The 13,040-nt window shown below is 58.6% G+C and overlaps 1 protein-coding gene across 1 annotated transcript in view; it reads left to right on the top strand.

The window, feature by feature from the left end:
- ARHGAP44 (Rho GTPase activating protein 44) overlaps positions 1-12,890 on the top strand; it is a 142,800-nt gene extending 129,910 nt beyond the window's left edge. Inside the window, exons 17-20 of the mRNA XM_027131091.1 lie at positions 2,840-3,061; positions 4,569-4,714; positions 7,886-8,263; positions 11,701-12,890. Coding sequence (XP_026986892.1) covers positions 2,840-3,061; positions 4,569-4,714; positions 7,886-8,263; positions 11,701-11,837 — 883 coding nt within the window. The 3' untranslated portion in view covers positions 11,838-12,890. The remainder of the gene's footprint in view (positions 1-2,839; positions 3,062-4,568; positions 4,715-7,885; positions 8,264-11,700) is intronic.
- Positions 12,891-13,040: the final 150 nt, after the last annotated feature.

A 13,040-nucleotide genomic window follows, 5' to 3' on the forward strand; every position in this document is an offset into this window, starting at 1 on the left:
CCCGTGTCCCCGGCACTGGCAGGCAGATTCTTAACCACCGCGCCACCAGGGAAGTCCCAGTTATTTTTAAATAACACGCAAGTTCTTTGATTCTGGTGACTGTTGCTGCTTTATGTGATAAAACAATGAGCAGAAACTTGTGACCTGCTTACATAACCTGGTTGTATTCTTCCACCTCTGAATAGCTCCCCCCTCTCAGCAGCAGGCCAAGCAATTTTGTAATTTTTGTCTTTGGATGGAGTTCTAGCTAGACGTTCAGACACTTACATCTACCAATCTTCCAAGCAAATCTTCATTTGCTTCTGAAGGTAATATGCTTTGAGGCCTCTGAGCGTCTTGCTGTTGCCCCTGTGATCGATTCGCTCTGTAAAGATTTTTCTTGCCTTTTATATGAAGGAACTAGGACGCTCATAGAGTACTGGCGGGACTGTAAAATAGAACAACCACTTTGGAAAACAGTTCAGCAGTTTCTGCAAAAGTTAAACATTGACCCACCATGTGATGCAGCCATTCTATCCCTAGATACTTACCCAAGTGAAATAGAAGTGTATGTCTATACAGAGACTTGAAAAAGGAAAAAAAAGATTTTTATTGCCTTTTGAAAATGTCAGTGAACCTTTGATGTGTGTTTCCTGGACACAGAGGACGCGGCTTCCCATATGAAAGTCACTTCCGCTGGGAGAGTGATGATCACAGTCGGCACAGCCGTCTCCTTATAAAAGCAGGCGTGTGCATTTCACCTCTGGACTGTTGGTTGCTGGTGCTTTGCCGATGGGTGATATGTAACGGGTCTCATTGGTCCTCCCCCCCGACCATGCCCTCCCCTGGGTAAGCCAGGAGAAGATCACCAGGGAGCCTGGTGTCTGGGGTCACCAGTGCTGGAAGGTGTGTTTGGAAATAGAAGGTGTCCCCCCGCAGCCCTGATCCCAAAGCCCACGCCTCCCATCCCAGATGGGGAAGGTCTTCCTAAGTGAGAGATAACAGGGTAAGGAAGAGAGCACAGCGCGAGACCCCCAGCCTCTAGGGCTTCTGTTGGTCACCACGGGAGAAATCCCGCCCTCCTTGCCGACACTGCAGCTGAGTGGTATCAGCTTGCTTCCCCAAGTGGAATGTTAAGCCGTTTGCTCTTTTTCAGCCTGATAAACTTGGAAGCCCAAGGGGCATAGTTTGATACCCCCCTGCAGCCCACTTTAAATACCGGGGGGCGCAGTCGGACCCTGTCCCAGAGTTTTGAGTGGCCTCCAGGGGTGATTGGATCTCGTACAGAAGGTGCTTGTGTATTGGTGGAGGGTCCTCAGAAGCAAGATGACTTGCAAGGTGGGTCCTGGAGAGAGACTGACCGCCCCCAAGATGCCTTGGAGATGAGAAATATTAACAGTGACACTCGACAGGAAGGGGTCTCTGGGTCCCCGCCCCCAGGGGAAAGTGTGTCAGAAGCCGTCCGTCCCCTATGTGCGCGGCTGTAGCATCGTTCTCCTCTGTGCGCCTCACGGAGGGTCCGTCCCCGTACATTTCCTTAAAGGACCCACATCCCACCTGCTACAGCCGATCCCCAAACGTGGACCTTTTCTGTGACTCTTGCTGCCCCTCTGTGAGGTGGCTAGAATGTCATGGTGTAATAGCTCTTTGCTTCTGACCAGCGTGGGTGTGAGTACGACCGTCTGTGCACGTACGCAGGGGAGACCGGTGCTGGCTGGTGTTCTCCCTGCGTGAAGGTCCGTGTCTCCCTTGATACTGGAAGGATTGGCTCTGGCCTTAGTCAGTGAAGGCCTCGACTGTGTACCGTGGAACCAGTTACCTCCTAGACCCGAGGAAGGCATCAACCACCTTCTAAATCATTAACTGAGAAGAGAGCGGACTGCCGCTTCCATGGATTTTTTTCCTCCCTTATTCCTGACCAGTGTCAGCTCTTTGGCTTCTCTCTTTACTCCCCTGCAGCGGAAGGATGATTTTTCACCCGTACAAAGTCACTTTAACTAGAAAGACCAAAAACAATTTCAGTAAAAGCCCCAGGCTTAGCCTTGACAGACACAAGAGACAAGACAGACCTTGACAGGGACAAGCTGTGTGTCCCAAGGAGGGCGCAGTCTTTTCCACACTAATATCTGTATGTTTCTGTCCCTGCAGCCTTAGGAAAATCCAAAGGTACGGTATCCTTGGGTAGCTGCGAGGCCACGCTCAGTCTCTGACCACTAAGCGAGCTGTGCCTTAGGGAGCTCTGCAAGGGGGTGAATGTGTGTGGCTGGTTGCTTTGGCCGATTTACTCGAAGCTGTCTGTCTTCCCCTCGTTAAAGTGGAGTCGGGGTGGAGCCTGACCAGAGGCACGATCAGCCCTTCCCTGCCGTGTAGACCCTGCGGAGGTTGTAGCTCAGCCAGCACCCTGGGGCTGGCGCAGGAGTCCCGCGTCTGTCCCGTGCTCTCTATCCCCAAGCGGGAAAAAGAAGAAAGATGGATGTTTAGCTGTCCCCTGCTGGCTGGTGCCCTGTGGTGGTCTGAGGCTGCCCCTCCCTCGCTGTCCCGCCCACCTCCACCTCCCACTTGGGAGGAGTGGGTGCCCCCCAGTGAGGCTGCTCTCTGCTCTGAGGGAAGCTTGGATTCTGGGGAGCTCGTTGGGCAGGCAGTGGTCCTAAGGCCAGCGGTGCCCGGGCCGCTGGTGGGAGCCCCGCCTGGAGCCGCCGGGATGCTCGAGCACCTCTGTCCGTGGAGCACGGCTGGCAGCTGCCTCGCTTCCCTGGTCCAGGAGATGCTCGGGCTGCGCTGCGGGGCGCTTGGTGGGGGTGGGAACCCCGGCGCCCGGCGCGCGCGCGGCTAAGCCTGGGGTCTCTCTGTCCCTGGCCAGCATGGGCGTGAGGGTCATGGACACGTCGTGGGTGGCTCGAAGAGGCTCCTCGGCCGGCCGGAAGGCGTCCTGCGCCCCGCCCACCATGCAGCCCCCAGCCCCATCCGCGGAGCTCGCCCCGCCCTTGCCGTCGCCCCTCCCGGAGCAGCCCCCCGACGGCCCCGCGGTGCCCGCGCTCTCTCCATCCGGCCTCGGCCTCCAGCCCGGGGCTGAGCGGATCAGGTAAGCAGGGCGCTGTCGTCCTCCCGCCACCAACCCCCTCGGCCTGGGTCAGCCTGGCCTGCGGTGCACAGACCGCAGTGCTGGTCTGGGTTTGCTGCACCCACTCAAAGCCTCTTGGAGTTGGTCATTTCCCCCCTTTTCTAAGCATCCTGGTTTGGCTTCTGCAGCAGGTAAGGCATTCACAGACCCCTGGATTATCATCAGATGGAGGCCAGGCTTTCCCAGAACAGCTTGCTAAGGCCAGGCTTGCTAAGGCCAGGCGAGGAATCTGAGTCCCCGGCTCCCTGTGTCCCCCTCCTATGCTATTACAGCTTCCCTGTTTTGAAATTTAGAATTTCAGTGTTTCTCCCTTCCTCTCCTCTACCTTTAGACGCATAGGGACCATTTTACTGCTAAAATGGGTGCAAATCAGGTAAAGAATGGAGGTGCCGTGGTCATGCTGGGCCTGGTGATCTTGGCAGCCTGTGGTGTGACTGCGTCTCGTTCTTGCAGAGGAAGAAAAAAGACGGGAAGCATGCTCATTCCAGCGCTAGTTCCATGAACTTTTATGCAGGGCAGCCCTTGTCGCTCCAAAGATGAAAAACGCCATCTGAGCCATCAAGGCACACGTCACGGCGTGTGGTCGTTCGCACCCAGGGGCGCGGGCGAAGGAGGCCATCCCTGGCCCTTCCTTGAAAGGGACGTGGTCAGAGGAGATTCTAGGAGTGGGGATTGCACAGGAGACTGCTTTGCCGTTTGTTTCGGTCTGTCCTAAAGCAGCAGTTCGGAGAAGCAGGAAAGTTTCTTCACTCAGAGGCACCGTGCGTTCTGTTAGGGTGCGCAGTGTCCCTCCATAGCCACCGCTGAAAACACCTCGGAGACTCTGGGAAGCCGAACCTCTCAAGCCAGTCTTCGCATGTACACGTGCGAGCACAGACACACACACACACAGAGACACACACAGACACACACAGAGACACACACAGACACACACACACACAAAAACCAACCCCCTAAGCGAAGGGATTGCAGGGGTTTTTGTTGTTTTTTTTTAAATGAGTAGAAGGTGTTTTCCCTGAGAAATGGGGAAGTGACAGTCAGAGTTGGGTGGGGGGAGGGTAGTGACCCTGATAGCTCCACTGGAGAGGACGGGGGGTCGCCAGCTCCGGCTGGGACTCATGGGCTTCAGTTTCGTTTGAGGGATGTGGGAGGGGAGAGGGAGTCAGCAGGAAGCGGCAGCTGATGGCTGGCAGAGGAAATGGACAAATAGGAGACTTGCTGGGATGGTCTCCTGCTGGAGAGAGAGCAGAGGCCAGGAGAGGGAGCTGGCCACGGGTGCCACACGGGGATGAGGGTGGAACCCAGGCCCTCAGAGCCCCAGGAGAGGCCGGTCACCTCCGTGGGCATCTTGGAAGGCTTTCAGAAGGGCTGAGAGGACCATACCTGCCTAGAGGAACACGTGTTCCGTTCACAGCGCTGATGCTGACGTTACCTGAGTTCAGGGGCTTTCTTTTGTCCTGTGTTTCAGCACTTCTAAAAGCAAGGAACTTTCTCCAGGATCTGGGCAGAAAGGAAGTCCAGGTTCCAGCCAGGGGACGCCCAGTGCAGCGATGCAGCCGGGCGCCAGCCCCAGCCCGCTGCCCGCAGACCAGAGTCCTCACACCCTCCGGAAGGGTATGTCACTGCCGCCGGCTCGGGGGGCTTGGGGGGCTCGGGCCAGAGAGCTGTCACACCGCCTGGAAGCATTTCCCTCCATTCTCACGGAGACTTAGAAACTGGTTTCATGAAAAATTACTGCGCCTGAGAGCTTTGGGAAGTGAGCCAACCCCAAGAGGGGTCGTTGCATCGTTAGTCCTCGGTTTACTCATTTGAACAGTGGGCTCGGGGGTGTGGTGGGGGCAGACACGGGGCTCTGCTTCCTGTCCACCAGGACCTTTCTGCAGAACCATCCCCCAGGGTGACACGTGTCTTCATCGACTCTGCCAGGCTTCCCACCACCATTTAAAATGCAGCGTGGAGTCTTCCCCAGGAGCCCCCTGCCCCAGCTGGGGTCCAGCCCAGCTGCCTACCCCTGGGTTATTTGTAGAAGGGGACACAGAGGCGGAATTGAGACTGTTTCTGCAGGAGGCCTGCCCTTTGATATTTCTTTAGTGGAGGCCTGAGCGTTTGTCCACTGGCCCATGAGCTGCCCACCCCAGATTTCTGCCACTGAAACCCACTGCAAAAGGCCCCGTTATTCTCCCTGAAATGATTCCCCAAAGCCGAGACCTGCTCCATGGTGATATTTCATAAATGGGGGCTGCGTGGAACGTGTGTTAATCAGAGCCGCCTTTTTGTTCACCTTGTGTCATGACGAAGTCTGTAAGGTGCTTAACACAGCACGTTGTCTGATCTGTTCTCAGTTCAGGCCTGTCCGGCTTCTAGCTGTGCCTTTAGCTCCGGGACGTGGGACCGGGCTGGTTCTCCCTATCCTGACACAGGGCCCCTCCCGGCTGCGGGCTGCTGTGTGAGCCCATCATCTGAGCCTGCCCTCACCCAGCCCTTCCATCCTACTCACCCCCATTCATCCCTCATACGCCCTACAAATGTTTGTTGAGCCTCTGCTATGTGTAGAGAGCCCCGAGGCTCTAACAGAGCAGGAGACATGGTCTCTGCAGACAGGTGAACGTGGAACCGTAGTACAAGGGTGTAGCTGCTGGACCGCCTGTGGTGAGCTCAGGACACCGAGGGTCATGTGAGGGCACCTTGCAACACAGGAGGTTGGCCAAAGTGGCAGTGGAGGGATTTGAGCGCGCCAGGGCTTTAGCCAGCAATAACACGTTTCCCTTGCGGTCCTGATCGAATTCTCTGGCCATCTTAGTTTACACGGCTTTTAACCCTCCCCCAGCTGTGCAGGGCAGGGTGATGACTAGGCTGTTCTCCTGTCCAGTGGGGTCGGGGCTCCAGGCCACGCGGCTCCCCAAAGCCAGTGGGACATTGGCCCTCTCGTTCTTCACAGCCCATTGGACCCAGGCAGGGGTTTCCCAGGTGACGTTCAGCAGCTCAGCACCATCATTTGAAAGGCACACCCTTGCCCACAAGTGGCACACTGAGTTTTGTTCTGTACCCCCTCAGTCTTTTGACGAGGTGCCTACAGTCTTACATCATGACCTAGGCCTGTCCCTGCCTGGGGTGGTAAATGTCACCGCAGACATCACGGTGATGTCACTGCATCCCCCGTCTTCCGGCTCCCTCGAGGGAAGACGTGTTCAAGCACTGACCCCTAGAGTCTCCACTGGATGAGAAGCGCATAATGCCTGCATCAGCCAGTAGGGCTGAGAAGTGGTTTTAAGTCATGGCTGTGGTGCTTGACACACATGATCCCATGTAATGATTACAGTACTGTGGAGGAAATGGGATTCTTTCCAGTGCATACAAAAGGTTTATTTATTTATTATTTTTTAAAAATTTATTTTGGCTGTGTTGGGTCTTCGTTGCTGCGCGCGGGCTTTCTCTAGTTGCGGCGAGCGGGGGCTACTCTTCGTTGCGGTGCGCGGGCTTCTCATTGCGGTGGCTTCTCTTGTTGTGGAGCAGAGGCTCTAGGCATGCAGGCTTCAGTAGTTGTGGAACGCAGACTCAGTAGTTGTGGCTCGTGGGCTCTAGAGCACAGGCTCAGTAGTTGCGGTGCATGGGCTGAGTTGCTCCACAGCATGTGGGATCTTCCCGGACCAGGGCTCGGGCCTGTGTCCCCTGCATTGGCAAACAGATTCTCAACCAGTGTGCCACCAGGGAAGGCCCCATACGAGAGGTTTAAATAAAATCCCCCAGCTTGCAGCAGGTGAGACGGGATAGGAATTTGAACCCAAGTTGATGGGACTCAGGAGAGCGGGACCATTACTTTTCCGCACCAAGGAGCCAGGGAGGTGCACGAGGCATCGTTGGAATAGATTCTGTTCCGTCGGCGGGGTGGGGAGTAGGGGGGAAAACGACGCCTCCTTGAGGGCTTAAAAAGACAGTTTCCTCGAGAGTAAGTGCTACCCACAGCCAGCCCTCAATCTGAGAGATGAGTGATCACTTTCTCGAGACATTTGTCCACCAAGGGATCTTCTAAATATTAGAATCTGTCATCCTCGCCAGTTCCTTTCCATTTAAAGGCATAATGCGTTTGTCACCCTTTAGCATGACTAAGTAAATAAAAAGAGGGGAATGAAGGCGGTGCAGAGGGGTGGGGGCAGTGATGCACTTAGAACGAACAATGCAGGTGTGTACACGTCTACACCCAGGGTTCTTGAAGGGAAAGCATTTCTGAGGCAAGTCCACGGGACTGAAGGGAAGCACAGGGGAAAGCAGGCAGCATGATGGAGGCTCTGGGCCTCTGCGGCCAGAGGACTTGGTCATAGGTCACCGTTACGGGATCCCAGAGCCACTGGGCAGGTTCAGGCAAAAGTCAGAGCTTCCCGCCCCGAGGACGGTTGCTCTGTCCGGGGTCCACTGCCGCAAGCCGATCTCTAGTCGTCCCGTCCTGGACGCTGCGTCCCAGACTCCGCCCTCCTCGGAGCCCCCGTCAGGTGCACCACTTTGAAGTGATGGGAGGACCCTGGGAACGCAGCCGCGGCCTGGGCGTGGGAAATGTGTTCTCCCGTTTGGTTGGGGCGGGGTGTGTGCTGATCATAGCAGGAATCCAGGGGAGAGGAGGAGAAATGAGTGAACAGATGGGCGGATATGCGGTTCTAGGTGAATGTTAAGAAACGGTGCTGGCTGCTCTCAGCGTGGCAGGAGCTGGGGGTGGAGGCAGGGGGGAGCTCGCTGGCAGCCACAGGGATGATGGGTGTCACCGAACCCCGTGTTCTGTGCCTCCTCTTTCAGTGTCCAAGAAGCTGGCGCCCATTCCGCCCAAGGTCCCCTTTGGCCAGCCGGGGTCCCTGCCTGAGACGCCTGCCGGCCAGCCGTCCCCACTCAGCCTGTCCCCCACGCCCCCCAGCACCCCATCACCCTACGGACTGAGCTGCCCCCCGGGGTACTCCCTGGCCTCGGGCCAGCTCTCCCCGGCGGCCGCGGCGCCCCCGCTGGCCTCCCCCTCCGGCTTTGTGGGCGCTCTCAGCAAGTCGCGGCCCACTCCGAAGCCCCGGCAGAGGCCCACGCTGCCGCCCCCCGAGCCACCCGCCGTCAGCCTCACAGCCTCCAGCCCGCAGTCTGAGCAACCCGCGCTGGACGGCGTGTCCCCCGGGGAGAGCATGTCCACAGGTAACCGCCGCGCGTGCAGCGTCTCCGTGAGCCTTAGTGCACCCTGCTTGCCAGGGATGGCCCTGCTGTGCCACGCGTGTGGCACCCGGGCTGGTCTCCTTAGAAGCCCCCGTGAGGCCGTGGAAAGCCCTGGTGGCCGGTTGTCCTGCGGGGGGGCGGGGAGGGGGGCTCCCTGGGGGATTTCTCCCACCTGAACACCCGCCAGCCCAGGGTTCTGGTCCTACTCTTCACCTGGGGGCTGAGCACCTGCGTCCTTGGAGGGGCTGCTGCAGGGTGGCTGGATTGTGATGGCAGAGCAGAGGCTGTTTTTTCCCTCTTCGCTAAAGAAGCCTTATTAGAAAACTGTTTTTCTAGCAATACGTGTTTAGAAATACGGTCAGTTTCAGAAAAGATGCTGCCCCCTGATTGGAGAAGCCCACGAGGACTAAATTTAGTTTTGCTTTAAATTTAAAGTCAAAGACGAGCTGTTTTCCTCCAGGAAAGTGTGTAAGCATAACACACACACACCCCCCACATACACACATGTACACCAGATACACAAACACCCCACACACACACATGCACACCACATACACACATCACACACATGCACACCACATACACACATGCACACCACATACACACACACACACACACACACACGCACACCACACACACACACTCTCGAGAGCGGTTTGGCCCTGGGCCCCGGGTGCCCTGGGACTTCTAACGGGTCGTGCTTTTAGCCGCCACGCCCCTCTCCAGGCGCGCCGTTTTCCCCTCGATCAGCTGGAGGTGAGCCTGCGGGCTTTGCGCCTCGCTGCGCAGGAAGGGCCGGCCCGGCGCGCGTGCGCGGTGGGGCGGAGGCGCACACTGTGCCGAGAGGCCGTCCGGTGATGCGGCTGCTCTATCTTTGCTGTGATAAACAGTGCAGGTCCGGGTGCTCCACCCACCCTGAGGCTTATACAAAGCTAAGGAAACGTTCTAACCAGTGAACACCACTTCCCGCTGGTGGTTCTCGAGGAGCCCTTGATGGATGGGAGGGGCCCAGGGGAGGTGTGACGGCCCCCTCCCTCCTGCCCGGCTCAGAGCGACTGCCCATTAGTAGTCATTTCGTGCCCCGTCTGTCCTGTCCCGATGTCCTCTGGCGGCGGCAGCCTGGCCCGTAGTCCCGCAGGGCGGGCGGGGGTCTGAGCCGCGTGGTCGGTGATGGTTTACTGTGGTCCGTCTGACTGTGATGCTGGGCATGGTCCGTGTTCCATTCGTCTCATCGTATTTATTCCTTTCTCTGAATCCTGTCGCTGTGTCCTCGCAGCTGTGTGACACGGGGGCCGCAGCTGTGGATACGTGAGGGGGATTCCAGGGTAAGCGGTCCCGGCCTCGCCCCTCCGCTCGCAGCCAGGCCGCAGCCCCGCGCTCTGCATGCACCCCGACCTGCACGGCAGCCTCCGCGGCCTTGAGGCTCAGTGGCCTCCTCCTTTCTTTTCTGAGGGAGGAGATGGGGGAGAAACAGGCCTCCCTCCCCTTCTCTGGCCAGTCACCTAATCCCAGCTGCTCCCCCCACCCATTTTGGTTTAAATTGAGGGGGTGACAGCCCTGTCCCTCATCCCGTGTGTCCTTGTGTCACTGGCTGACTTGCTACCGACAGGTGCCCAGTGTCGGGGAGGTGCATGTGCACCCCTGGTTCAGGGAAGGGCCCCGGGGACAGGACCCGCCTGCTGCCATGGCTGCATCCTCCACCGCGGGGCCTGGAGCCTGAGTTCCGGCTAGGACGGTTGGCAAATCCTGAAGAGTCCATAGTGTTCGTTCTAGAATTTACCCTGAGCTGTTTTTCTCCAGTGTATAGAGCCAGCCAGGGCCTTTCTGTCCCCTTCAATGAAATACTCTGAGAGCCTTTGCTACCAGTTTCTGCCTGGTCTCCTCCTCCTGTAAGTAGATGCTCAAAAGGAAAACTAAGGCAAGAACAGGAAGGAAGCCGGAGGAAGCAAGTGTCTTGGCCTCAGTCAGAAAGGGGCAGCCAGAGCAAAGCAGGGGAGGGTCCCCTCCAGACCCCCCAGGGAAGCTGCTGAGCTGCGGGCTGCAGACCCCTGACAGCCACAGCTCCAGGGCGTCCGGCGCCCACATGGGCCCCGGGACAGGCCCTTCTGGGGCCTCTGACACAGAGACAGGCCTCCCCTTTCCCGGCAGCCAGTGGGCCTTCTCCCCGCCCCAAGCTTAGGCTACCTGAGTCACCTTCTGGCTCAGGTGTCCAAGGGAGCGGCCAGGATGGCAGCTGGGCAGCTCGCCTCGGGGCTGCACATCCTTCACCTGCTTCACCTGCAGGCACCTTCCCGCCTGTTATCCCCCCAGCGACTGCTGAGGCCCAGGCAGGGTAGGAAACCGCCCGGGGTTACGCTCCCCTGGTGACAGGGACTGAACTTTGAATCCAGAATCCAAGCCCCGGGGCTTGTGCTGCCCTTCCAGGCCGGTGGTGAGGCACCGGCAGACCCCCAGGCTCTGCTCGGTCAGGCGGGGGTACTGTTTGGGGGCTGGGTGGAGAGAGAAGGACCTTTGTCCCAGAGCGTCCATGTTTGTGTGTCTTTGAGGACAGTGTCTGAACGTCTGTCCGCTTGCGGTGGTCCTCCTTGGGCGGCATGTTCGCTTTGCAGAAACCGGGGTGCCCCACCCCGTGTGGCCCAGGGCCGCTCCCCGTCCAGCTGCGTGTCCTCGGTCGGGACAGCGCGCTGCCCAGGGACAGCGAGGCTGTGTGGAGGCCGGAGGCTGAGCAGGCCTGGGAGGGAGGAACAGGCCTGAGCAAAGGATGCCAGGGTCCCCTGAGCCCCCTGCGGCCCCCAAGGACTCAGGGAGCGGCTGTCCGGTGCCCGCCTGGGGGCAGCCGCCCCTCCAGGCCCCGCAGCCCCGTGGCCTTGCCTGCACTGAGCTGCCAGCCGAGGTCTGGACAGACGCCGAGCCTGTTGCCTCAGGGACCTTTCTCCTGAGCATCCCAGGAAGGGACCCTTAGGTGCTCCAAGTAGGGGTGTAACTGGAGGTGAGTGGTTTCCCTAGCGCCAGGGTGGCGGGGTGCCCACAGTCAGGGAGCAGTTTGCTCCCCTTACTTCTGGGGCCTTGAGGGGGGACCCCGCCCTGCCTCCACCAGCCACCCCAAGGGTACCATTTGTGGTCTTGAGCGAGGTCCCCCCCCACTCATTCACACACTTGGGGGAAGGCTGTCTCCCCAGCCTGTAACCCTAGCCCCACAGACTTTAGGGAACTAAAGGCAGCCCTGAAATTCCCCAGAAGGTGTCACCGAGACCCAGCCAGGAGCATCCTTCTTTTATGGGTGTAAGTGTCACGTGGCCCGGCTTGGCAAGCTGGCCCCTCCGTGACCAAAGCCCTGCCCGCTCCTCGCGCCGTCCTGCCCGCCAGCCGCGCCTCGGGGGCGGGCAGCCCCCTCAGTGCCTCTCTCTGCCGCCTTCCAGATCTGGTCCACTTGGACGTCCCCTCCATCCACGCGGAGCTGGGCTCGGCGCTGCGCCTCGGTCCCCGGGAGCTCGTGCGGCGGCGCTCAGTGGCTGAGAAGAGGGACCCGGCGGAGTCCGAGAGCACGGCCCTCTGAGCGGCGCCGCCACACGCGTGTTCCCGCGGCTCCGTGCCGTCACGGCCGCCGCGAGGCTGGAGCGTGGCGGACACCCGTGTGGCAGGTGTCGGCCGCGTGGATTTTGTGCGTTCCCTCCGGGTGGGGACTCTGGCCTTTTGTTTGATCTTTGCCTTTCGACTTTGTGCCTATTTTGACCCCCTTTCAGCCTCCACGCCAAGTGACAGCCCCGTCCACCCAAGGGCCTGTGTCTCAGAAACGTCCTCCGCGGGGTGGGGCGTGGAGGGCCCAGCGGCCGGTCCACCCTGGCTGCCTGTCGCCTGAGCTGACGGCCACGGCGAGTCCTGCGCGACCAGCCTGATGGTACAGAGCGGGGACGGGGTGGGGGGCTTGCTTACAGGAGCCGAGAAGCCCGGGGCCCTGACCGGCCTGCTGCTTCGCAGGGGAGGGCGAACCTTCATCTGTGGGCTCTACAGGTAATGGCTAAAAACGACATCTGACAGTTTTACTTCTCCACGCCGTGGACTGAAGCTCCCTTTCCTATCTTATGGTTTTCTATTTCTGAATTTAAAGAGGGTCCTAAGGTAGCTCCCCAGGCCGCCCCCCTTCCCCCCGAACACTAGGTGTAGCTAAGTGCAGCCGCCCAGGAGCATCGGGGCATCCAGGGCACGAAGATGTGGGGTCGCCTCTTTCTGGAGGTCCCAGGTGAATAGCAATAACCCTGTTACCCGAAGCTCAGACAGGAAGGGGAAACCAGCCCGCGGAGACCCCAGGCCTGTGCCCTCGGCCCTGCGGCGTGGAGAACTTTGCTCACCCCCCCCACGAAGGCCCCAGCCCTCGGGGAGGAGACCCGGGGAGCCTGGTCACAGCTGGGATGAAGGGAGTGAGAAATAGATTCGGGTCATGCATGCGAAGCCCAACCTTACAGTTTTATCCTTTTACAATAGACAGGCCTATACAGGATATAATATTTGTATATATGAAATCTATATTTGTTTAATTTGAGCCATTCACCCCAAATCCATGTACAGGTGTACAATGAGAAACTTAAATGCTTATTTTTCCCGACAGAAAGTGTAAACTAACCCTCCTCCGACAGTGGGAGTTGCCAACTTTCGACGTTAACGGCTTTGCTCGCTTGCTGGCAGGGCAGTTCAGTACCCAATTTGTAATGAGGCCCGGGGGGGGGTTGAGAGTGAGTTACCTTTAAATACATGTACAAAC

The sequence above is a fragment of the Aethalodelphis obliquidens genome, unplaced genomic scaffold (assembly GCF_003676395.1).
Source record: "Aethalodelphis obliquidens isolate GAN/ISIS:26980383/991018 unplaced genomic scaffold, ASM367639v1 scaffold38, whole genome shotgun sequence".
NCBI lineage: Eukaryota > Metazoa > Chordata > Mammalia > Artiodactyla > Delphinidae > Aethalodelphis > Aethalodelphis obliquidens.